Source organism: Pogoniulus pusillus, chromosome 11 (genome assembly GCF_015220805.1).
Source record: "Pogoniulus pusillus isolate bPogPus1 chromosome 11, bPogPus1.pri, whole genome shotgun sequence".
NCBI classification, from domain to species: Eukaryota; Metazoa; Chordata; class Aves; order Piciformes; family Lybiidae; genus Pogoniulus; species Pogoniulus pusillus.
In genome coordinates this window covers 9,673,866-9,699,959 of record NC_087274.1, presented here as the reverse complement: position 1 = coordinate 9,699,959, position 26,094 = coordinate 9,673,866, and the positions used below count along the sequence as shown (strand labels likewise).

Sequence of the window (26,094 nt, the reverse complement as noted above, 5' to 3'; positions counted from 1 at the left end):
AAGAATGCAAACTGAAACTCTGAAATGTGGGTGAACTTATTAGCTTATTAAGGCAAAGAAAATTTTTTCCCTGAGATCATTACTGTATTCTGGAGGTTGGGTTCGAGGTCTTCTAGAACTTCTTATAGCAGTAGAAGATAATTGCCTCTAAATCCTGTTAACGAAAGTGATATGCATAATCCTATCTAGCCAATGCATACTTAGCTGGAATTTTCCTAAACCATTTCCTGCCACAGCTACTTAGAGTCACAATTGTTGCAAACAGTGTCCTGTGCATGACAGCTAAGATAACATCCCAAAGTGCACCTGGTCTGGGGGGAATGTTCTGTGCAGTAAGGATATTGTGATCTTGGAGGTCTCTTCCAACCTGGTTAATTCTATGATTCTATGAAAATCTCTGTGACTGGGCTATGGTGAGGAGAGCAGAAAATCCTTCTGGGAGGGCCAAGAGCAGAGGCCAAGTTTGTGAATTACTAAGATAATTTTGAGAATCTGATGCTGTGGACTGAGAGGGAGCTCTGAAAGGTTTAGTGTGCACTCAGAGGTCTTCCCTTGTTTCCAGACCTGTCCTTCATCTCTTCAGCCTTTGCTGTATGTTGAATTCTTTAAGTAAAACAGTAATGCAGAATTGTCTGCTTGGGTCTGCTTTCTATTTTACTTATTAGGCACAATAAATTTTGATTTCATTGCCATTCCTGGAGGTGTTCAAGAAAAGCCTGGGTGAGGCACTTAGTGCCATGGTCTAGTTGAGTGGATAAGGCTGGGTGCTAGGTTGGCCTGGATGATCTTGGAGGTCTCTTCCAACCTGGTTGATTCCATGAGTCTATGATTTCTTGATGCTATCCCTGCAGGGTGGCCTCAAAGGAATGGAATTTCAGCGTAAGCAAGACCAAAGCTATTTTTAAGGTGGCCACCAAAGCTTTAGAAAGTAGTGGAGATGCTGTGATGGGATCTGACAAAGCCGATGCTTGAAGATCTGTCCAGTTTCAATGGCTGTTTCTGCAACCAGCCAGGGTGACATAATGAGCAGTAGGCTTGCAAAGTTCTCAGGCAGCACTAGAGCACATTTGTGAGTGCCTTACACTTCACAGGGACTTGGAGCTGGCTCCCAGTTATTAGAGCTTTTTGAAATGACAAACTATGCATTTGGGTCTATATTTGGAATGTACGTAAAGCCAATAGTGATCAGCACTGTAACCATGGCAATGCTGCCTGCACTGAGGAGGTGAACAGAAATGCCAGTGTTTGTGTGTTAGTGCAGTCACTTGAAAGTCCTCTCTAGCAGTGTTAACACATGAAAGGTTCTGTTGTCAGCAACCCGGGGTGGTGTGTGATGTGTTGTGTAAGCAGCGCTCTAACTGTAAGATATTGAGAGTACAGTTTCATCTATCATCCCATTTCAGGGGCATTCCATTATTTCTGTGATTGGCAGTGTGTATAAAGTATTGTTATGCCTGAAATTGAACATGAAGCTGTTTCTTTTACGCTGCAGAAGACTTTGAAGAGATTAAAGATGTGTGAAGTAGTCTGGGCTGTGTCTACAGAGCTGTGTGGAGAGAAATGTTGGTTCCTGCTCTACATAATACCTTTATTCCTTGCCAAAAGCCTCAGGGCCTTTATTCCCAGGAGTGCTTTTGCATCCCCTGTACATCTCATGCATGTTTTGGTTGACTGGTGACAAGTGCTATTTGGAGTAATGGCGATCCAGAAGCAAAAAGAATTGTCTCTGTTTTTATGGTCTCAACTAGAGTGACTTGAGCTAAAGCAGAGCTTCTGTGCTGTTTTCTGTCTTGAAAGAGACTTTTTAATTCATTGACTCAAAGCTTTTCATACAACATTCCCAAGCAACTATTGAATTTGAGTTTAGTCTATATGCTGGGGTGGTTTATAATGGTTGTGGGCACTCTCCTCACTGCTTTTAGACACCCTCTGTTTCAGGAATTTGCAGAATGGATGTGAAGGTCAGAAGCTTCCTCACTATTTCCAGGATTTGAGCAGCAAATCATTGTCTGCTTGCCTTGTGGCAGGCCTGTTAACATGTTGGGTAGAACAAGTAGGTATTGTTTATTCTGTGGTCACGTTCATGAGATCACTTCCAACAGGTTTTCATTAGCTCTCTTTAGGTCATCTAGGAGCAAAGTATATTTGAAGTGCGAGAGAAATGTAAATGGATACTTAACTTCAAAGTACCCTGAGCTTCTAATGCAGCTAAATGTAAAAATGGACTGAAGAGTCCTGGTCTCTTCTTCAGACAAAGTATTGAAGCCTAAGGTTTTATATAATTAAGCTAAGGGGTGAATTTAAATGTATTTGAATAAATCTGTCTTCTCATCCTCCCCTCCTCTTTCTATGTGGAGGTTTGCAAGGTAGAAGTGGGTCATTCACAGCAATGTAGGGTCTGAAATCCTTTTCAATGACACTTGATTAAATAAAGAGAACCCTTTTAAACAAGTATGAGCAGCAAATGAAGACAAGGAGGAGTAGGGATTATGTTCTTCTGTGCACCTAATAAAAACTTTTCTTCCATGAAGAATTCTCGAGTGACAGAGAAACTGCCAGTGGCAAGAATTTAATGGCTTTGGTGAAATAAATGTTTTCCCTTTCACCTCTTTCACTTCTCTCAACTCCTGTTTTCCTGCAGAGTTTCTCAGGAATTTCATTTCCATTCCACAAAGAAGTGAGCTGAGAAAGCTCAATATAGTGGCTTTTCTGGTTCTGAAATGCTTTTCTAGAGACAGGGATACTGTAAACTGCAAGTCCTCTTGGCACTTCATACTCTTGCCAAGTGTGAGAGAAGTCCTGGTGATGGCAACAAAATGGTTTCTGTAGTGACCTTTCATAGAATTCAGAGAATCCCAGGTTGGAAGGGACCTCCAGAATCATCTTCAGTGTTTGTAGAGCTGTGAAACACTGCTTGTTTGACACGTGTGGGTGTCTGAAGCACAGGGAATACTTTGAGGTATGTGTAGGATCCAGTAATGTCTATATGGTCATGACTGATTCAGTGTGTTAGTCTATATTGAATCAGTTGGTCCCTTGATCTTCTGAATGTGAGAGAGACAGAGCTGGGCTATAAATTAGAGCAACACTTCAGTGCAATATCATAAATAGGCATTATAAGAATTTTAATATCACGCTGCAATAAGTTCTTGAACTACTGGCAGTTATTTTTGCCTGAAAGCTCTGCTCACCACATTAGAGAGCATCTGAGATGGCTTTTCAAGCTTGCTTCTCCTACTAGTTGAGAAATTAATTAGCCTTCAGTTATAACTAATGAACAGAATCTGTGCGGAGCAGGTTCTTGTTAGTACCTGTCTCATCATTTGGATAGTGATGTGTATTTGTGTGGTCCCTAGTTGAAAAGCTACAAAATATGAAGAGCTCCCAATCCTAAAAAGCCATGCAGTTCAAGGACTTGATGTGTAATTATATAAAGCTTTTAACAGCCTCCTTTATGAAAATTTTAGACCAGCTCCATCATGATGAAACTTTCGAGCTGGGCTGTGTTCCTGCAAAGCAGAAGCAGCTGGGCCATTTTGGAGATGCTTGGCAATGCTTTGGTAGACTGCACGTGAGCCTTGCAGGCACTGCTTATTGCCAGTGCTGTAAGCTTGCACTTATAATACACTAATGATTGTTTCATCAAAGTCCAGAGTCAATAGCACTTGTTTCACTTGTGTAGTAAACAAGAATGTTTTAGCTTCTAAAATGAAGCGGAATGCTTCTGTTACTGGTACTGACTTGTCCTATTGATTTATTTTTCCTATGTAACTTACAGAAGGGTTATTTTATGTTTGCTATACTTAATAGTCATCATTAATACTTAGAGGACAAACTTCATCTTCTGTAGCAAGGAACAGGAGGTGAAGACAGAATATTCTGTTCCTAAGTGACTTGTGCCACAACAGGATAAAATGGTTTTGGGCTCTAATGGAAGGAAGATAGAGGAGGGCTAAAAGTAAAGTGAGATCAAAATGCATCTGCAAGTGTAGTCAAGTGTGATGAGGAGAGAGGAGTTGTGTAGACTCTGGCCTGTAGTTTAGGATAAGGGGCTACTCACACAAATGTCAGTTCTCATTCAAAGGGATTCACCAGAATCCATCCCACCACACAGCGCAGCTGTCCCCTCAGAGCCATCTGCAGGGCTGTCAGATTGAATGTTCTGCCAGTTCTTCTTTGCTGTTCACACCCTTCTCAAGTACAACTCAGATTTGTAAAGGCTGGATTTCCCTCTCTCCAGTGAAATCCTGCTCTTGCAGAGTGGAAGAGCTTTTCCTGCTCCAAAATTAACACAAAGGTGTATTCAAATGTGAGGCCCTTAGCTTCTTAGACAAAACAAGATGGAACACAGGAGCCTTCATTTTTAATGGGTGCTTGCTGCCTGCTTATTTGTCTTAACTCTTCATATCTTTGGAGTAGCTCTCATTCAGGTGAAGGATTAGACTTTTTAATTCAGACAAGAGGCTTCCACACAAGGTATTTCCTGGTGTACTTTCCCATTGCCTAGATCTAGTTTAGTGATAAGTTGTTATGCAAACATTGTATTTGTTGATCTTGCTGTGATAGCCAGCAGGTTAGCCATTGGGGAATCTAGCTGGAAAAGCTTTGCAGGAGGATGTTGTGTTCTAGTTCTGGTGTGATCCTTTTAAAGACTACTCAAAAGTAGAAGCTGCAATTGGAGGCTTAAACACCCTTTTATTTTTCCTGTTTTGAGGTCAGTGAGTGTTCTCTGTGGTGTTGAGAAAGCAGTAGGGAAGGGCTCTGGCATATAATACCTGCTTTTACAAATTCCAGTTGTGCATTTGGTCATCATCTCACTACTTTGAAAACCTGACTAGTTGTATCTTGATGGCGTAGAGTGGGTCAGGATTTACAGACCAGTCACAAGTAAGGTTGGTTAAACTACTTCCTATTTGTTCAAGACCCAGAAATGTGTGTATAGAGAAGCTCTGTGTTTCAGATGATGTACAGCCATTTACTCATGAGTCTGAGCCTGCCTGGGTGGGTTGTCTGCAGTCCCCATAAGCCTCATCTGTGTTACTAAAGCCTTCTTGGTCTTTTCCAGAGAGAAAGAGAGTTCTTAGTATTGAGTCACTGCCAAGCAGCCTTTGTTTCCCTGCAATAAGAGAATTACTTTTCTCTTCCAAAATGAGAACATTTAATGACATGAAACCACTGAAGCCTACTTTGAATAAGGGCTGCTGTGGAGATCTGTGCTGGTAGGGGAAGTTAGCTGCAAAAAAGCAAAGCTAACTGTGCTGTGTCCATTGCAGCAAGGGTCTGCCTTCCACCCTGTAGAGGACTCCTTTGTCCTTCCAGAACCGCCTTCCTAGAGATGATCCTTTCCTGACTACCTGTGTCCTACATATGCCTTTCTTTTCCCAAGCTGCAGTCCAGTTGATGTCTCCCCTTCCTGTGCTACCTTGCCAGAAAGCTAAATCTAGAGCTTTTTGAGGTGTATCCGCTCTAACCATCTGCCTTCTTCCACCCACACACCCCTGAGCTGATTACTAACATGTGAACTAACATCCCTGAGACAGAGTGGCATGGAGACACACACTTCTTTGTAAAGTATGAGGATTTTTAAGTGCATGTATGTGTTATAAAGAGGCTGGTGAAGAGCTGTGAACAGCAGTATATGGGAAGTGAGAAGGGATTTACTGATTTGTGAGAGTTAGTCCAGAATTGTTTCATTCCAATTGCAGCTGCCAAGAATTTGAAACCCCTTGGTTGACCTCTCATGAGTCAATGTTTTTCCTATTGATCTACAGTGCTCTAATGCAGGGGGAGGCAGAGGACAGAGGGATACGCAGCTGCTGGAATGCAGCCTGCCAGGCTAGGGCAGCATCCTGCTTCAGTGATTCTTCTTTTTTTCCTGTGTGTTTATGAAAAATTCAGGAATTCCACATACTGGAAGCAGAAAGAAGAGCATGGTGAGTGTTAGCAGTGCCTGCACATTAGTCCTCAAGCATGGTCAGGTGTTGCAGGCAGAGAATAAACTCTGTATGTGCACACACAAAATGCAGCATGCTAGATTTGATTGCCAGGATGAATCCCTTCATGTGTTCTCATGAGGTGACCTTTGAGGATGTTGTGTTACTCTTGCGAGGTTACTCTTCTAGAAATTTGGAACAGGCCTCATCAAATAACATCCCCAAACAGCTGAACAATTAAGCTATTAAGAAAGCACTCAATATGCTTCATTTTCAGAGTAGTGACAGATTCCTACTTGTTTTGCCAGCTTAGAAGTTTCCTTTGGAGGATTCAGCTGCCCTAAGAATAACATCACAGTGTAAGATTGTTTGCAGGTCTTGTTACATCTTTTTTCTTCTTACAAGTACAGAAATTCTTTTTTTTGAGTCATCTAATGGAAATACTGCACAGTTTCTATCCTTTAAGGCAGGAGACTGGGGATATATTAATCTGGTCAGAGAAGCTGAGTAAATATTTGCATAAATGACAGACTTTTCCCACTGAGAACTGAGTGCATGCCTATTATTTTGTTAGCCCCAGGCATGATCTGAGAAGCAAAAAACCAGAACAAAGTCCTTGGTCCTTCAGAAAATTGGGTTGGGGTCATACTTAAGCACTGTTCCAAAGGTGTTATTTTGAAAAGATCCTGTTACTGCTGATGTTAAAATCCCAAACGTTGCAGGGCAGCAGTGACAGCAAATCTAATTCCCTTGGGTATGGAACATGACTGCAATGGATTTAAAATAACCTCACTTCTGAATTGCTTTCATGTCTTCAGACATAGCTGAAATAGTAGCAGAGATAAAAGTAAAATAAATCCTGTTATTTTGACTCTCCTCTGAACATGAGTTGCTAAGGGAAGCAGTTGGAAAAGAAGCTTTAATACGGTGCTATTTTGGATGAAATTATGCTTGTCAGTGTTCTTGCTGTTAACATGCATTAAGAAAGTTAAGGGCTTATATAATGAGTCTGTTAAATTTGAAGTTCAAGCTGCTTCTCCATACTGCATTGTTTTTAACTTGATGCACAAAGCCAGCTTCTAATGCATCAAAGTACACAAACGATCCAGAGGCTGGTGGGGAATTGTCAAAGTACATTATTAGGGAGCAACAGAATTGCAGGCTTAAAATCTGTTTTCTTCTGAAAGCTCTGCACACAGATGTCTCTTAGCCAAAGAGGCGTTGTGACTTCTCCTGTCAAGCCCAGCACCAACTCTGGAGGCTTTGAGGATGAGCACGCCTGCACTTGTCACTTCTGTTACAGACCAGAATCTCCACACATTGTGTTTTATAAATGGGACAGAAGGAAATGGCAGAATAGAGCAACAGCCTTGCAATGTTCTTGTGTTCAGTTATGGAGCCCCCAGCTTAAAGTCTTGCACCTGTTGGAGTGGGTCCAGAGCAGGGCACAAAAATGATCAGGGAGCTGGAACCCCTCTGCTGTGAGGACAAGCTGAGAGAGATGGACATGTTCAGCCTGGACAAAACTTCAGGGAGACGTTCTTGTGACCTTTCAGCACTGAAGGGGAGACTACAGGAAAGACAGAGAGAGACTTTTCATTAGGGAGTGTAGTGATGGGATGAGGGGTATTGGCTTTAGACTATGAAACCAGAGATTTAAATTGGATATAAAGAAGAAATTCTTCACTGTGAGGGTGGCAAGACACTGGCCCAAGTTGCCCTAAGAGTTTGTGGATGCCTCATCCCTGAAAGTCTTTGAGACCAGGTTGGGCTTTGTAGTGGAAGGTGTCGCTGCTCATGGCAGGGGCATTGGAACTAGATGATGTTTAAGATCACTTCAAACCATAACCATTCTACGATTGTGACTCCTCCATAGATGCATTTAGTCCTTCAGCAACAGCATTCCATTCTGGCAGTGAATCCATTAGGATTACTGCAGTTTGCTTTTGAGGAACTAATTGCCTTTTGTGATTGTATCTATACATGGCAACTGAAGTCCTGAGAGGAAGGTGTGTAATATCTAATGACTTGATTTGTAAAGAGGCCTCTCACCCAGGAAAAAATGTGTGGCATCTTGTATTTATCAGAGCACGAAAGGAATGTTGGATAATGCAGCCAGTTATTTCCTGTCTGCAGAGCTGGACTTGAGAGACAATTCCTAGTTCAGAACACCTTCACAACATTCAGTTGCCATTCAGTTCTGTTATTGATCTTTCTTTTTATCTCCTCATGCTCTTTTTATAGCTCTAGTCTTGATGATGCATGTGCTGCTTCAACTCATGTGTCTCTTGCTGTGTTGTACTGCAAACTACAGGTTTTCTTCTTGTCCTCTGTTGGTCTGGGATGAAGCCAGATCTGTGTGTCCCATCTGAGCAGCTTTTCCCTGCCTTCTTTGCAGCGTGAAGGAGAACTGTTTGCCACGTGTGGCAAAGACAGCTGTGCTTTAAATCAGATGGAATATTTTGATGTGGCTATGGTTTACTATAATCACTTTTTCTCCAGACAAGGCTGTGCTGAGAAATGATGCACTACGAGAACATATTGGCAATGGTACATGAAGAAATAAAACCAGCCTAATTTAAGAGCCCAATAAAATTGCCTGTGAACGGTTTTCAATACTCTCTGTGCCTGTTCTTCAGGGAGAAAAGAATCCTGTGTTGCTGTTAATCACTTTGAAGCCTTCAAGTACTTTGTTGCTGTAAGCACTGAGCTTGCCAACTTTTGGCAGATAATTATTTTGTTCTCTTCTAAAATGAACACATTCAATTCAGCCTTCCCATTCAGAACAAATTCTGCTCGGGCATTTTTATGCTCACAGTTCAATAAACACTTATGAACAGGTAATGTTGTGATTTGCAAGTGTTCACAGGGTAAATGGGAAGCATTTTGAGGACTAAGATGAGCAATACATCAGTATGTGCAATGACGACTTGCAAAGAGGGGCTGCTCAGGTGGGGAAAACTCATTGCAAAGAGGCAGAGAGGAGGCTGCTCAGGTGGGGAAAACTCATTGCAAAGAGGAGGCTGCTCAGGTGGGGAAAACTCATTGCAAAGAGGAGGCTGCTCAGGTGGGGAAAACTCATTGCAAAGAGGCAGAGAGGAGGCTGCTCAGGTGGGGAAAATTTGTTATGATCTAGAAGTAAAAATACTTTGAAATTAGTGATAGAATGTTAGATATCTCCTCTCCTGTCTGTAAGGTGAAGTCCTCAAATAAAAGAGAAATAAGTATTAAATGAAGCAATCTGAGAAAGCAGAATTACTTCTCAATTCTTGCTTCTCATGGAAATCTTTTTCTGACTGATGACAATATTTGCATACTGTTAAAACCAGGATGAATACAGAAAGAATGCTGAGACTTGTTCAGGGAAAGGGCTTGAGAGATTCTAGAACAACAGTAAAATGTTGTTTTTTTCCCCACTGGTCACTATTGTGTAACAACACTAATGCTCTGTCACTTCTCTTGTGCACATCTCTGAACCCAGAAATTACTTATTAATTTAAACAAAACCATCTGTGCACAGATGCAAAGCCTGAAAGAAGGAGCATGTGTGCTTGCTCACTGCTTGTACTTCTAGGAGGTTACAGAGGAGCTTTATGGACTTGGGACAATTGATCTACAAAATGGTTTTAAAAACCTGCAGGAAGGGGGGAAAAAGCTGCTGCTGTTTTAGTGCATTGCACCACTGACACCATAGTAACACTGTTTAAAGTGTGTTTGAGCCCTGTTAACAAACTATTTTAGTTCTTCTAAAGGGAGAATTAAGAGACCCTTTTCTCTTCCAGAGCCACCATTGCATATTTTCTGCAGCTGCTGCTTATATTCTTCCACACCCTCTCCCTGATGGTGCCCTTCCTGTGCTTCAACGCAGCTATATTCAGAGCCCTTAAAATCATCTCAAAGGACAGAGGGGATATTTTAGCTCGAATTTACTTACTGACATTTTCTTCAGCATTGAGAAGCTTTGCATATCCTTCTGTTCCACCAAAGCCAACTAGGTTCTGATCATGGCAGAACTGAAAGAATTCTGAATCATAGAAGCCAGGTTGGAAGGGACCTGAAGGATCATCTGGTCCAATCTTTCTAGGTGATAGTGAATGTGGAAAGAAGGGTAAAGAATCAGTTATTTTACTGCTACCCCACGGGGACAAAAAGCCAAGGAGAAGTGGAGATAACAGTAGTGATGAGCAAAGAAACGAGAAGGGAAAGAACTAACAGTTTAGGAGTTGGATTAGACCTTTGGAGGTCTCTTCCAACCCAGAAGATTCTATGACTTTTCCAGCCACAGTGCTTCTAAAACCAAAATGGGGATAACTCTCATTTTCCTGTGGTTCAAATCAGTAAAAGAGGGAACATTGACTTACCACTGAAGAATCTTAGCAAGTTCTTAACTGCCCTTCCCAAGTGTGTCTGATTTAATGCAGTCTTCTGTGTGCCAAGTCTTTAAGAGATTAACTTATTTACATGACTATATCCTTTAGGCAGAATGGAAGCTATTTATTGCTAGCTCTGGATTATTGCAAAGAAACTTCATGTTTTGAAAGGTATGATGTGGCCCCATTGTAGCTGGGAGCCTGCCTGTGTGTTGTTGGACAAAACTGAGCTGGTAAACTGTGCAGCAAAGTTGTTACAAAGACTGCACAGGGAGCTCGAGAGCTCTATTAGCTTGAGAAATAGGTTTTGAAATGTTTTTATTAGACCTTTGGGAGCTGTATGAAAACCCTCTAGAGAGCTTGGTGAAACACCAATAATTACCATGTGGGTTTTCCTTAATCCAACACGTAATTGTTTTGTCTTGTGGTATTTTAGAACCAGAGGGTCTTATTTTGCTGGTTTTGCTGACAAGATGATTGGCATTGTACAGAACAAACAATTTCCTTTGGGAAGAGAGGAGAGAAATGGGGCTATTTCAAGTTGTTTAACCTGGAAGGGGCTATATTAGTAACACGTTTATAAATGGATTGTTTGGAATGCATTCTGAGGTTTTTTTTCAGTTATAATGTGGACTCCAGGAGGGCTCAGTCCCTTCCAGAGCAGGTCTGAAGGGCCTCATGCTGATGTCAGCAAAGGAGCCTCACGCACACCTTTAGGAATTAATTGTGGTGATAGTTTGTTTTCTTCCCTTTCCATCTTTACAGGCATATGAAAGGAGGTTTCCTACATGTCCTCTCATCCCTATGTTTGTAGACAGTGACATTATAAATGAGCACAAGAGTGAGGATGGAGCTATCCATGTGATTGAACGGCGCTGCAAGCTGGACATCGATGCACCACGGCTGTTGAAAAAGGTGATTAGGCTGAAGAGCCTGTTTTATACTTCTGATATTCTTCCACTTGAGTATTGTATCTTAATGGAATCTACCTCATCTGCCTCAGATTGCAGGAGTGGATTACGTCTACTTTATCCAGAAGAATTCTTTGAACAGACGAGAAAGGACTTTGCATATAGAAGCTCACAATGAAACTTTCTCCAGCAGAGTCATTATTAAAGAGCACTGCTCTTACACAGTGAGTAACAGGCTCTGGGTGGGGCTACAGATGGAACTAAATCAGGGTTTAGACTTCAGGACTCACAAACAGCAGTTGTATTGTTCTTGGCTTTTGTCTTGCAGGAAGAAATAACCGAAACACCACCATGAGTGCTAATTGCTGTTAGTGTTAAATGTAACACTCTTGCTTGAAGAACTGAAGCAAGCTTGGCACCCTCTTGCTTGAGCATTTTCTCAGAGAGCAGAGCACAACATAATTTGCTGTTTGACAGCTCTGCTTAGGCAAATCTGTGGTCTGTAAGAGCAGTGTGGAACTTGGTGAGGCTGATGATACCCTGACAGAACTGTTAAAAGTTCAGCACAGTTTATTTGCCTTCTGCTCAGCTTAGACAACTGTTCGAGTCTGCTGTGTTTTAACCTAATTCTTTCCATCACTCTTGGTTCTCAATGCACACCTTTTCTGATACAAAGGAGTCTGAGGCTGTACTTACTGCTCTGCTGCACTCATCTTTTTTTTTTTAATGACTTAGCTAATGTTCCTAGGTTCCTACAGCACATGAGTGTAGCACTGAAACTTCAGATCCATGTTAAAGGTCAAATCAAAGCTAGCAAATATTTATTTGTCTGGGAGCATTCTTTTTTCATGCAGGTGATAATATTTTCTGTTGTGTACAGGCCATGGTTAAAGGTCACTGGGTGTCAAAACCACTCAACATTATCATTGGATTGGTTGATTATTGTTATTTCTGCAATTATTTCCAAGGCACATTTAAAAATACTTTTTCCACCTGCATTTTTTGTTTGTTCTGTAAAAGCTCTGTTTAAGCAAGAGAAATCTATACAGAAAAGTGCATGTGGTAAATTTGTAGAAAACACAGCACTTACTTGAGCAAGAAATTAATTGGCAAATACAAACTGTATTGTTAATTGAATAATAAATTGTTCTTAAAAGCTAATTCTGTATTAAAGTTATTTTATAATTGAATTTATGAAAGGAACAGAAGGTTCTTAAATGTTGTTACTATGATTTGCACTTACTTATGCTGTACAAGCTGCTGTTATACCCCCCACTCCCTAATTCAAGAAGCAAATGAAGGGAAATGTTTGAATTTTATTCCCGTAGTTGCCTCCTTATAAAGTGCTGATACTGTTTCCAGTCAATCTGAGCAGGTTTTGATGGGGCAGGGACCTTTAAGGCATCAGGACAGTTGCATGCCCAAAAATACAGCCTTCTGTAACGTTTACATAGCTACAGATTCAGAGCCCAGCCTGGAAATTCCTTATACAAGTTGTCTTTTGCTGAAGAGAGGTTAGAAAACAGCTTTCCCTCAGAGTATCGTCATCAATCATGTCACAGAACCATTTAAGTTGGGAAAGATCTTTAAGATCTAGTCCAACTGTAAGCAGTAGCATCTTTTCAGGATCATCTCTCAGCAAGCTAAGATAATGAGCTAAAAGAAAGGTGGAAGTGCTTTAAGCTTATTCAGCTATTGACATATTGAGAAGCTTCCTCTTCTTTCAGCAGCATAGAATCTTAGAATTACTCAAGTTGGAAGAGACTTCCAAGATCATCCAGTCCAGCCTATCACCCAGCCCTATGCAGTCACTAAGTGTCTCATCCAGTCTTTTCTTGAACACCTCCAGGGACGGCAACTCCACCACCTCCCTGGAGGGGAGTTGTTGTCATAGGACAGGAAAGGAAAATGGTTTTCAGTCTACAAAACCTGTTTGCAATCTGTGCAAACGTGTCTAGACTACAGTGCTTGGAAATGCCCATGCTGTACTTGCTGCTGTCCTCAAGTTGGCTGGCCTCAGTCTGTTGATCTAACCTGCAGAAGCACAAAGGTCACTGTGGAGTGTTTTGCCCTTTTTCACTACAGTCACAGCCCTTATCGAGCATGAGATAAGAGTTAGTTAAACAGATGTGATAGTCTTCTGGCTCTTGCCTGCTGCACCAGTATTTCTTTACCCTCTTCTTTCTTGTCAGTGTGCTAGCCCTGGGACTAGAGGAGGGCTCCTCAGCCTTTTCTTCTGTATTGTCACCTTTTCTGAACCATGCTTGGCAAAAGGAGCAAAAGGCTGCACGTTCCACTTGAATGCTTTTGACTATGTGACCTTGTAAAGTGAGAAACTGTCATTACAAATACTGTGAGCAAAAAGTACTAAATGGGTAACTAAGCTGTATGACCTGCTTTTAACTAACAGGTCCATCCTGACAATGAAGACTGGACCTGTTTTGAACAGTCAGCAAGTCTGGATATAAGATCTTTCTTTGGATTTGAAAGCACAGTGGAAAAGATTGCCATGAAGCAGTACACCAGCAGTATCAAAAAGGTGAGCTTGCAGTCATGCAGGAGGTGCCTGCCTCACTGTTAACAATAGATAGTGCAGCTGCTGCTAAGTAACAGGCTGCTCTGCTCAAAGAATGGGATGTTTGCTCTTTAGCTTGTCGTAGATCTGTATTTTTAAGTGGAATCTCTGCAGAGGTCTGACTTCTTAATAGGTTTTCAGCCCAAACCTTTCTGTGTCTAAATGAGTCCTTTTAGTAGCTAAAGTAAGTTTTCCTTTTTGAAGGGAAAAGAAATAATAGAATACTACCTGAAGCAGCTGGAGAGAGAAGGAATCACTTTTGTTCCTCGCTGGACTCCCCCTGATGCGCGTAAACCGAAGTGTGGCACATCCCAGCCCAGACGACCAGCTTCACTTGCCATTAACATACCTGACTCTGCTGCAAAGGAAGGCTCCAGCAGTAAGGAGATCCCCAACACCTCTAGCAGCCCCTCGGAGACCACAGCAGAAACACCTGATGGTATGAGTCTGGTGAAGGGCTGCGAGGATAAGCCCTTACACTAAACCATTACATTCGTTTTGGTGCTCAACTATCGTGCATGAAAGTGGCTGTCTTAATTAAGACAGTTAGACTTTGGTAGGAGGGTGTCAAGTTGAAGTATGCAAAGAGTATGTTTCCTTTCATGTTAAGATGTTCACTTTTCTGGCTACAGTACCTCTTCTGCTGGTGTGATACAAGCTCTGATGCATGTTTTGGTTTTCTGTGCCCTTCAATAACCATGGTTTCTTTTACAATGCTTGTATTTGTCACCCTGACAAAGTGGCTTAAGGTTGATGCTGTTTGATTTGGTTGATGCAGCTACTTGCTGGTTTGATTTGGTTGATGCAGCTTTTGTGTGCTGCGTCATCATTTATCAGTAGTCTCAGCCAGCTGATGAATGGAACAGAAGAGAACATCTATTTGCCTTTAGAAGATTTTGATTATTATTGGGACACCAACACCAGACTGCTTTTGACATTGTGCCTCTTAAATTTGTTCCTGGTCTTGGTCGTAGTATCGTAGGTCTCTTCCAAGGATGCCGTTTGAAGACCTGTTCCAAGATTGAATAACCATGAGTGGCATGATATATGGGAAAGCCTGGTTCAGTGTTTGACCTGCTGGTCACCTTCAGTGTTCTGGAACTTCGCTCCTGAGTGGTTGCAAAACCGTGATAAGCTGGTGAAATGCTTGATAAAAGGATGTAGTCAACCTGAAAATTCCCAGGAGACAAATCACTGTGGTGTGTTGGGGTCTGGCCCATGAGAGTAGATCTCTTTTCAGTGCCGTTCAGCATGCAGAGGAAGAGGATATCTCTGGGACTACAGACAGACCAAGAGGCACAGCAGTAGCATCAAACAGTGAATGTGTGCCAATATACAGAAAAGGAAGTACACAAGGAAAACAGCTCTTGCTGCAAAAGATGAGAATGAAGCATGGCTTCCACGGGAGCAAGAAGAAGAGCCAGAGAGAACCACTCAATCTTTATCGTGGTGTGAAATGCACTATATATGGAAGGACTACAGCAGCCAACCAAACGAGCCAGTTGTCACCTGGTTGCTCCCATGCTGGGATATGGGAGCCATTAGTTTGGAGATGGAAGGCAGGGAAGCCAAGCAGTTGGAATCCCTGTCTAGGGAAGCAAGCATTGACAGAGTTACCAGGAGATTGGTACATACCCTCAGCCTCTGGAGATAGCTTCTAGCAGGTGTGAAGGATATATATCCCACCAAGGACAATATAAAGGATCGTTCTGGGACATGGATCACCATGGAGGAAAGCATCTAATACCTGGGGGGAACTACCTGAGCTGGAAAAGCTCAGCAAGGCGAGTGACAGTTCCCAGATGAAGCAGTGCGCACCAGCCGTGTGGAAGAAAGTTTCTATGAGCTGCACCACCATCATATGCCAGCTCAATCAGTCTGGGCCATGGGAGATGGCTAAGGGCAAACAGTGGGTGAAGTGTATACCCTGCTCTGGCAATAAAAGGGAAGTTATCTTCTCATGTGCAGGCCTCTGTTTCAGCTCTGGAGGAACGGACTCAAAGGGTTGACCAACTCCAAGAGGACTCAGCCCATTTCCTGCCCCCTGCGCAGCCTGGGGTTTCAGCTGTTAAACATAGGCATCTCTCTGTCTGAGAGGGGTGTCTGGAAAGCAGACACCTTGGAGTATCCTCTGGTTTTTCTTATTTGATGAGGAGGAGAAGGAGGACACGAAGAAGTGGGATGGAAAGTCCACTTCAGCTTTAGATGAAGTCTGTGGATTTCAAGGAAACCTCGGAAGAACAATGCCCCTGTTTCCAGTGGGAAATCATCCAAAAAGAACAATCAAATTGGTGCTGACTCTGTTCCACTCAAAGGGGCCTCTAAGGCATTCTTAGAATATGCAAGTGATTCTGGTCAGGATTAGAAAGGCCTTGCCTCCAGCTAGGTGGAGGAGAGGGACAACCAAGTCTATTGGCCTGTGTGAGCCAGGTGGCCTGGTACATCAAACCCACAGAAGTATAAAGCTTTTGCAAATATGGGCACACAGTGTACTTTGATGCCATCAAACTAGGAGGGGACAGAACCTATCTACGTTTCTGGTGTGACAGGAAGATCCCAACAGCCAAGTGTGTTAGAAGCTGAGCTAAGCCTAACTGGGAATGATTCCAAAGACCTGATTGTGACTGGCCCAGGGGCCCCATGCATCCTTGGCATAGGCTATCTTAGGAGAGAGTACTTCAAGGATGCAAAAGAGTACCAGTGGGCATTTGTTATAGCTGCCTTTAAAAAAAGAGGAAAAGGAACAATTAACTGCCTTGTCTGGTCATTCAAAGGACCCCTTCATGGTGGGGTTGTTAGATGTTAAAGACCAACAAATGCCAATTGCACTGGGGGCAATATCATGCTGACTGGGACTCTGTGATACCCATCTATAAACCAACAACTAGAGAGATGAAAGATGATCACAAAGACTCACTCATGCTTCAACAACTCTCTGTGGCTGGTAAGGAAGTCATATGGTGAATGGTGACTGCCAGTGCACTGCTGTGCTCTGAACGAGGTCACCCCAGTAATGAGTGCTGCTGTGCCAGACACTGGAGCTTCAGTACCAGCTGGAGTCTGAGGCAGCCAAGCGATATGCCAGGATTGACATTGCTGATGCATTCTTCTCCATTGCAATGGCACCAGAGTGCAGGCCACAGTTTGCCTTCACCTGGAGAGGAGTCCAATGTGCCAGGAATCGACTGTCCCAGGGGTGGAAACACAGCCTCACCATTTGTCATGAACTGATCCACACTGCACTGGAAAAGGGTGGAGCTCTGAAGCACTTGCAATATGTTGATGACATCATTGTGTGGGGTGACACAGCAAAGGAATGGAAGAAAATAATCCAGATTCTTCTGAAGTCCAGGTTCACCATAAAGCAAAGCAAGGTCAAGGGACTTGCAAGAGAGATGCAGTTTTTAGGGATAAAATGGCAGGACAATTGTCACCAGATCCCAAAGGATGTCAACAAGATCACAGTTTGATTGTGAGCCCTCTCTATCCAGTGACTCGGAAAAAAGAATGATTTCCAAAGGGGCCCTCAGTAGCAACAAGCTTTTGAACATATCAAACCAGAGACTGTGCATGCAGTAGCTCTTGGACCTGTTCCTACAGGACAAGAGGTTACAAATGTGCTCTACACTGCAGCTCTCCCACGTGGAGTCTTTGTCAGAAAATATCAGGAGAGACACGAGGCCAACCTCTGGAGTTTTGGAGTTGGAGTTGCAAGGGACTTTAACTACACTCCAATTGAAAAAGAAATACTGGCAGCATATGAAGGAGTTGGAGCTGCCTCAAAGGTGATTGGTACTGAAACACAGCTTCTCCTGGCACCGTGACTGCCAGTGCTGGGCCGGATGCTCAAAGAGGGAATATCCTCCAACCATCATGCCACATGGAGCAAGTGGATGGCACTGATAAAGCAACAGACTCGAACAGGGAGCCCAGATTGCCCAGGAATCTTAGAAGCTACCACAAATAAACCAGAAGGTGAAGACTTTGGGACCACACCAAAGGAGATGGAGGTGACCTGTGCAGAAGAGGCTCCGTGCCCTGTTCACTGGTAGGTCATGCTGCATTGTGGGAAGGCACTGAAAATGGAAGGCTGCTGTGTGGAGTCCCACCTGGCAGGTTGCAGAGGCTGCTGAGGGAGAGGGTGAGTTAAGTCAGTTTGCAGAAGTGGAAGCCATCCAACTGGCTTTGGAGATTGCTGAACAGGAAAAATGGCCGGTGTTTGACCTCTGTGCAGACTCTTGGATATTGGCAAATGCTTTGTGGGGATGGCTGCAGCACTGGAAGAGAAACTACTGGCAGCACAGAGGTAAACCCATCTGGGCAGCTGAATTGCAGCAAGATATTGCCACCCAGAGAATTTGGTGATCAAAGTACATCATCTAGATGCCCATGTGCCCAAGAGCTGAGCCACTGAAGAACGCTGCAACAACTAGCAGGTAGATCAAGCTACTAAGATTAAAAGTGGCTCAAGCAGATCTGGACTGGCAACATAAAACTGAATCATTTCTAGCTCAATGGGCCCACGATGCCTCAGGCCATAAAGGGAGAGATGCAACATACAGATGGGCTTGGAATTTAAGCATGGACTTAACCACAGACACTACAGCACAGGTTATCCCTGAATGTGAAATGAGCACTGCAATCAAACAGGCCAAGTGGATAAAGACTTTATGGTATAGGGCTGATGGCTGGAATAAAACTACAGGGAAGCTTGGCAAGTAGATTACACCACATTGCCACAGACCATCAAAGGAAACTCTGTGCTTACAATGGTAGAAGCAATCACTGGATCACTGGAAATATATTCAGTGCCCCATGCCACTGCTTGGAACACCATCCTAGGCCTTGGAAAACAATCCTGTGGTGATGCAGCAGCCCAGAAAGGATTGAGTCAGAGAATGGAACTCATTTTGGAAACAGCTTCAGACGTTTTGGCCACAGAGCGTGGCATCGAGTGCATGTATCGCATCTCTTACTATGCTCCAGCTGATGGGAGAGTTGAACGTTGCAACAGCCTGCTGAAAACCACTCTGAAAGCAGTGGAAGGAGGAAGCCTCACAAACTGGAATGCACATATAGCAGAAGCCTCTTGGCTGGTCAACACCAGAGGATATACGAATCGTGCCGGCCCTGCCCAGTCCAAGCTGCCGGGTGCTGTAAAAGGTGATAAAGTTCCCATGGTACATGTAAAGAGTATGCTAGGGAAGAAGGTTTGGGTTAGCCCTTTCTTGGGTAAAATCAGACCCATTCATGGGCTTGCTTTGGCCCAAGGACCAGGATGGACCTGGTGGGTAATGCAGGAAGATGGAAAAGTTTATTGTATGCCACAGAATAATCTCACTCTAGGCTGAGAATGCACAGCAAATTGTGTATCTATTATGACAACTGCTGCTGAGCATTTGTCAGAATAGAATAGTGTGGAATAAGGGGGGGAGAATGTAGTGGTTTGAACCACATAATATACACATATAAATATGTGTGTGTATATATATACTTCTATTCCCCACTATCAGAATCATGAGTTATCAACTACTGCAGTGATGGTGGTGTGGCTTTGTGGCCCTGGAAAAGAGGGACTGGTCCCCCTGTGGCTTTCCTGGTCCTTGAGTGGGCAGCTGTGCCTTTCCCTGTTACTGGATTCAGATGGGTATTCTTTTGCCTTCTGTTCTCTATCTGATACATTTGTAGCAGGGGAGAAGCCTCTGCCTTTTTTTTTTTCCTTCCCTTTCTTATCTCCTGGTGAGGAGAGGGTTGCAGGAGCAGGGGAGTGTAGCCGTTGCACTAAACCATTACAGGGTGGCAGAGCACTGGAACAGGCTGCCCAGAGAGGTTGTGGGGTCTCCTCCTCTGGTGACTTCAAAACCTTCCTGGATGCATTCCCGTGTGACCTGCCCTAGGTGATCCTGCCTAGAAGGAGTTGAACTCAATGATCTCAACCCCTGACATTCTGTGATTCTGATTTGGTTTAGTGGTATTTTTTGCACTGGAGATGCTCTCATCATTGTGCTGCTTCTCATGGGCAGCTGAAAATGCTCTTAGTTTGCTACCACACAATGTTAAACTGCAGGCTTGCAAAGCAGTACCACACCAGACAGCCTGGGTAGCTGTTAGAGGGTCAGTGTTTTAGTAAATGAAGAGCAGATAGGAGTAGTGAAACACTTAACTGTTGATTAGGTTGCAAATGAATGGCCTACTTCTTATCTTGAAATTCGGGGATGGATTTAACTGTAGGAATAACGAGGGGGAAAGGGCTGAAGGATTCTCTGAGCAGAGTGTTTTGTTTTATCTTCCTCTCGCAGTTAATAAGGGAACTTGGGAAAATCTTGAACTGGGAGATTTAGATCAAAGCTTCTGAGTATTTCCAGAAGCAGCAAGCCCTATGGTGCTGTGGATTGACAAATATGAATATACTGGCAAAATGCTTAGTTTCTGCAGCTAAGAAAGAGTATGAATCCTCTTACTTCACCATGAGGATGACTCTGGGTGTTGCCTTGCTCACCTTTTCGTTGATTCAAAGGAACTTCATGCAGTTCTGACTGCACATAACAGAGAGCAGCTGCTTCTCTGCTTTTGGATATCAGCAGATAAGATCACTTGCTGCTTTGACTAGGTCAGCTGAGGACCACTCTAATCACATGTACCTCTCTTTGTAGACAAGCTGGATGCAGACTACATCAAGCGCTATCTGGGTGACCTGACACCAATACAGGAGAGCTGCCTCATTCGACTGAGACAGTGGCTGCAGGAGACACACAAAGGCAAAGTAAGTTACTCTTGGTCTCTTCTGGCTGGCTCAGAACGTGCTATACACAAGGTAGACCCTGATGGAAGAGCATGCCACACCTACTATGGCTAACTGTTCTTGTTAGTGGCCCACCATGATCAAAACCTAAGTCTGTACAGTGGCAACAAATGAAGTTCATTGTGACTGTCCAGCTGATGTGGCTTACAGAAGTGCTTAAATCATTGATGTGACAGCTCCTGTGTCAGTGAACAGCACAAGGGAATAACAGCACACTTCTAAGTCTGCCTTATTCTACAATAACCTGTTTTTTGTTTGTTTGTTTTGGCCAAACATCATCACTTAACAAAGATGTTGAGGTGCTTGAACGTGTCCAGAGAAGGCTGGTAAGGAGGCTGGAGCTCAAGCCCTCTGAGGAGCAGCTGAGGGAGTTGGGGTTGTTCAGCCTGGAGAAGAGGAGGCTCAGGGAAGACCTTATTGCTGCCTACAAATACCTGAAGGGAGGTTGTAGCCAAGCAGGTGTTTGTCTCCTCTCCCAGGCACCTAGTCACAGAACAAGAGGACACAGTCTCAAACTGCACCAGGGCAGGTTCAGGATGGATGTTAGGAAGAAGTTCTTCACAGAAGGAGTGACCAGCCACTGGAATGGGGCTACCTAGGGAGGTGATGGAGTCACCATCCCTGGAGGTGTTTAAAAGGAGGCTGGATGAGGTACTGAGTGCCATGGTTTAGTTAATTAGAAAGATTAGGTGACAGGTTGGACTCAATGACCATAGAGGTCTTTTCCACCTGGTTAATTCTGTGATCATCTCCAATCTATGTCCCCAAGTGCAGTACTGAAAGGGAAGCAATATGGCCAGTTCAATCCCTCATGGCAGGTCTGTGTCCCTCACAGTGCATGTGGCTCAGCTTCTTTTTACTTAGCAATGAAATACAGCCTGTATTTTGTCCCTAGTTTAATTGAAACTGGGCTGGCTTAGTGTGTTCACACAGATGCAATTGCATTAGAGTGTGTGAAATGGCCTTCCAGGATCTGAAGGAGACCTGCAAGAAAGCTGGGGAGGGACTACTTACAAGGTCTTGTAATGACAGGACAAGGAGTAATGGGCTTAAACTGAAGAGGGGAGATTTAAACTGGATGTCAAGAAGAAGTTCTTTACAGTGAGGGTGCTGAGACACTGGCACAGGTTGCCCAGGGAGGTTGTGCATCCCTCCTCCCTGGAGGTGTTCAAGGCCAGGTTGGATGAGGCCTTGGATGACCTGTTCTAGTGGGAGGTGTCCCTGCCTATGGCAGGGGATTGGAACTGGATGATCTTTGAGGTCCCTTCCAACCTAAACCATTCTATAAATGTTTATATCCCTTCTCTGAAGGTAGCTGCAGTACCTTGGCAGGGCACAGGTGGTTTTGTTGCAAACAAAAATTGACTTTCTTGAGTAACTTCTGAGCATGAGTTCCATCCTCCTACCTTGGTGCAGGGCTGCACCTTTTCCAGCTTCTGCTATGTGTTTTGTTTTGTTCTTGTTTCAAACCTTGAACCCAAAATCAGGTGGTGTTTTGTCTTTGTTGTCTTTTTAACAGATCCCAAAGGATGAGCACATTCTAAGATTCCTGCGTGCCCGGGACTTCAACATTGACAAAGCAAGAGAGATCCTTTGCCAGTCGCTGACATGGCGTAAACAGCACCAGGTGGACTATATTCTAGACACCTGGAACCCTCCTCAGGTGCTCCAGGATTACTATGCAGGAGGCTGGCATCACCATGACAAAGGTATGCTCTATGGGGTGGATATTGAACAGCCTTTTAATGGCCTTAATTAAAGCTGTCTGTTGTCTCTCTTAACAACCATCTTCCCAGTCAGCTCTAGTTATGTACTAAACGCATTTAAATTGATGTTGCTAACTCCTCAGTCAACGGAGGCAGACTCTCCTAGGTCCTAATCTTTCTGACTATGCTAAAAAGCTCTGCTCTGCCAGTAGCTTAAAAAAAAAGTTATTAGTTGCAGTTCTGTAGTGCTGAAAGATACTTAGAAGGGTGTTATGCAAATGCTGAATATTCTCTTTCAGTGATTAAAAGATGTTTGTAAATAAGTGTATCTTTCTAATCAACATATTTCTGCTGTTGTGTAAGTCTGCTGATGGCATAAATGAATACTTATTTGGCATTACAATCAGCTTAATGATAAGTGGGATGTTGCAAAAACATCAAATAGAGTAGGTTTATTTAAGAAGGGAAGAAGCTTTGGCTCACTTGCCTTTGTGTGGTGAGCCATGGCCAGAGCATTCAAACACAGATGGCTGTGCCTGACACCCTCCCCTATCCCTTTGCTTGCTTTATCATGTGCTGATCTTGTTGCAAACACATACATAGAAGTGAAACGTGTTGGAATTTGTTGCTTGAGGCAAGCTGGGCTCTTTAGAGAAGGAAACACTCTTACTGGGAGCTATCTGTGTTCTGATTTAGTCTTTTCCCCACTAGGCGCCATTGGTTCTGCTAGCTCTTCCCGTTACATGAAGCGTATGAAACAGGACAGGATGCTGGCAGCAGCAGTGGTCAGAAGAGAGGCAGCACATAGTAGAAGTTTAATCTCTGTAAAGCTGAAGAGAGCTTGAATGGCTCTTCCCTGCTGCTTTGGGTTTGGTAGACCTCAGACTGAGAAAAATGAAAAATGAGAATATGCTTGGAAAGACTGCAAAGGAGAAGACCTGGGAATGCATTCTGGCTTTGTCAGTGCCTTGTCCCTGCTTTGCAAAGACTTCCTCTGTCAGTAGCACCTAACTGGGTCCTGCCAGGGAGTAGAAAGGTACAGAATACATCAAAGGGTTGTTTCATGTTTTTCTGAGAAGTTCTTCAATCTTGTGGTGAACTTCATGCCCCGCTCCTTTCCCTTCCAGTACCTTTGATCTCTTTGCAGCATGCCCACAAGTGAAGCCTGGCTTTGTCAGTGCTGCAAACAGAATTTCAAAACTGAGCAGCTCTCTATAATTTACATTTTTACAGTGGGTAGGTTGTTTTTTTTACTTAAACCTTTCTCCCTAGTTATTTCCCCTTTCTTCCTACACATGCTAAATGTGCCAGCCTAGGCCAGCTGAATTCTGTACAGCTGTTAGCACCAAAGCAAAGGCAGCAGGGATTGTGGAGTGTGTTGTCTGGAATGAGCTGTGAGTGCAAGAGAATGCAAGTTGTTATTTTGGCTTGCAAGTAACACAGCTTTCTGTACATCTGAGTGGTTTTTATTTTGACAGGAATGGTGTTGTTTTTTAAATCATAAAGCTCTAATGGAATATAAAACACACACCAATAACACAGCTCTGTCAGCTGGGACTTTGCTTCGTGTGTCATTTGGGTGGAGCAGGCTTGGTAAGCCCTTGGTTTGGGGTTTGGATGCTTGTGCATCTGTGAGGGAGGCAGACCTGCTATGAGGCTTAATAACAGTTCTTGTTTAGTGTTTGAAAAGCTAAACAGCACATTCCAAGATGGTGCTGTGCTGATGTTAAAATAACGTTTTCTCTTCGACCACCTGGTAAAATATAGAGTATTGTGAGCTTTCAGAGGGGTAGTGTCTTTGCCAAGTAAATAATTTGCTTTGACTTTGCAGTTTTGCTTCTTTGTTTGGTGGTGTTTTTTTTTAAGGGACTTAATGACAATTGGATACCTCTTTTTGGAGTTGTTGGAGGAAGGTGAAGCTAAACAGACAAGAGGACTTCAGGGAGATCTTTCTGTAGACAGCTTTTTCTTCTTCATTTTTGTTTAGTTTTTATTTTGTATCCTAGCACATTCAGTTTCACAAGCTGGTGATTATTTAGCTTGTGTGCTAGAACAGATGAGGCAAAGGTTTTTAAAATGCATCACAGCTTTGGGAGGAGGATGGAAGCTGTTTCAAACTAGCTCCTACTATGAAGAGCCAGAATTGCAAGCTTTGATTCTCAAATTCAGCCAGTGCAGTTGTTAAGCTTAATGCCTTTGTACCCTGGGCAGCATCAGGATGCCCCACTATGCAACAAGATGGCTGTGAAAAAGCAAGGCTGTGAAGGCAGAGGGTCCATCTGAAACTGATCTCTGGAACAGAGCCTGTTGTCTCCAGGCTTAACCTGCATAAGAGAGGCTGAGTGCCAGTTCCGCATAGTGTGTAATGACACAGCTGGGAGGTGTGACTTCAGCAAACACTGCAGAAAGCAGGGCTCTGGGTTAACACTTTCTTTCATTAATTTCCACAGCTCAGCATAGTTGCTGTTCCAAAAAGGTTGCTGTGAGCTCTCCAGAGCAGTATTGCATCACATTTGATAGAAGACTCAGCTTTTGCTACAGCTCCTCAGCTGGGCTAGTGGGCTCCAGTTTTTATTCTAGCTCTCCTGGAAGCTAATTAGTCCTCTGTCTTTAATTGTCTGTGCCAAGATACTGTGTGTACTCATGTACACACAGTATCTTGTATCCATGTACACTTTGGACTTTTCCTTGCAGATAGGGCAGCTATTTTTGCATCAAGATGTCTCCATTAAACTGACAGCTCATTTACAGGTCACCTTTTGGTGGAGCTGGACAGGGTAAAGTCTTCTATTGCCATTTGCTCCAGGCTCTGCAGAAGGAACTTTGGACTGACTGGCTTCTTTCCATTTGGATTTTTAACAGAAAAGTGGCTGTTGTTGTAAAAAACAAGGGTTGCATTGATGCATTTTGTTCTTGTTTCTCAGATGGTCGCCCACTGTACGTGCTGAGGTTGGGCCAGATGGATACCAAAGGCTTGGTGCGAGCTCTAGGGGAAGAGGCCTTGCTTCGATACGTAAGTGCTTCTGCAGCCAACAAGTTGCTAGCAATGTGCTATTTTCATTTAGAAATTTCCTGCCCTGCTGGAATATTCATCACTCTGGCTATTTTGATGTACTTTCTGGCTGTCTGGTTTGGGTCTGAATACATCTGAAAGCTCCTGGTAGCCGATTTTCTGCGTTCTTTCCAACTGCAAACTGTTGGCGGAAAGGCGTAGTTCTTGGCAGCTGCTGGTTGTTCTTGGTTAGCATTTTCACAGATTCTTCTGCAGTTTGTGCAGTGCTTCAAGTCTCTGCACTTGTACAGAAGAGAAAATGCCATGCTCAGATCTTTTTTCAAGTCTGTATTGCTAGGATAAGAATAATATACTTTTCAGCAAAAAAGTACTTGCCTGTAGTTTTTTCTTCTCCAAAGGCATCGCTCAGACCATTTTTGTGGATCTGCTCAGTTTCCAAGCAGAAAGCTGGCAGAATTCCAGGTCTGCAATAATGTGTTTTGACTCCTAATAATGACAGTCATGGCCATAGCAACCACTAGAAACAGGGACTGGATTTTCCTTTTTCACTTCCAGTGACATATCCAGCCACATACTAAATTTTATTTGCCCTGCTTTTGTTCCAAGGTTACTTTCTTTGATGTAGAAAAGGTCTCCAATTTCTGAGTAAACAGGGAGTCAATGCTTAAGAGGACAGAAGTGTAAGGAGACTTCTTGTCTGTATCACTCCAGGATCTCAGTTTTCTGGAGGATCTTGTTTACGTTTTGCTGCTTTTAGGGAAAGTCATGTTTATTTTTCAACAAG

The 26,094-nt window shown here is 43.4% G+C and overlaps 1 protein-coding gene across 5 annotated transcripts in view; it reads left to right on the top strand.

Moving 5' to 3' along the window:
• The window catches only part of SEC14L1 (SEC14 like lipid binding 1), a 54,417-nt gene that overhangs the window by 15,696 nt on the left and 12,627 nt on the right, over positions 1–26,094 (top strand). For 4 of the 5 annotated variants that reach the window (XR_010303970.1, XM_064150929.1, XM_064150930.1 and 1 more), the window contains exons 3-9: positions 11,069–11,218; positions 11,307–11,438; positions 13,625–13,753; positions 13,994–14,228; positions 20,443–20,552; positions 22,111–22,300; positions 25,222–25,310. Coding sequence is in view for 4 of the 5 variants with exons in the window: in XM_064150929.1 (XP_064006999.1) it covers positions 11,069–11,218; positions 11,307–11,438; positions 13,625–13,753; positions 13,994–14,228; positions 20,443–20,552; positions 22,111–22,300; positions 25,222–25,310 (1,035 nt within the window). In the remaining variant the exon portion in view is untranslated. Of the gene's footprint in view, positions 1–11,068; positions 11,219–11,306; positions 11,439–13,624; positions 13,754–13,993; positions 14,229–14,561; positions 18,953–20,442; positions 20,553–22,110; positions 22,301–25,221; positions 25,311–26,094 lie in introns of those variants that run through there. The other variant, XM_064150933.1, reaches the window with a different exon arrangement.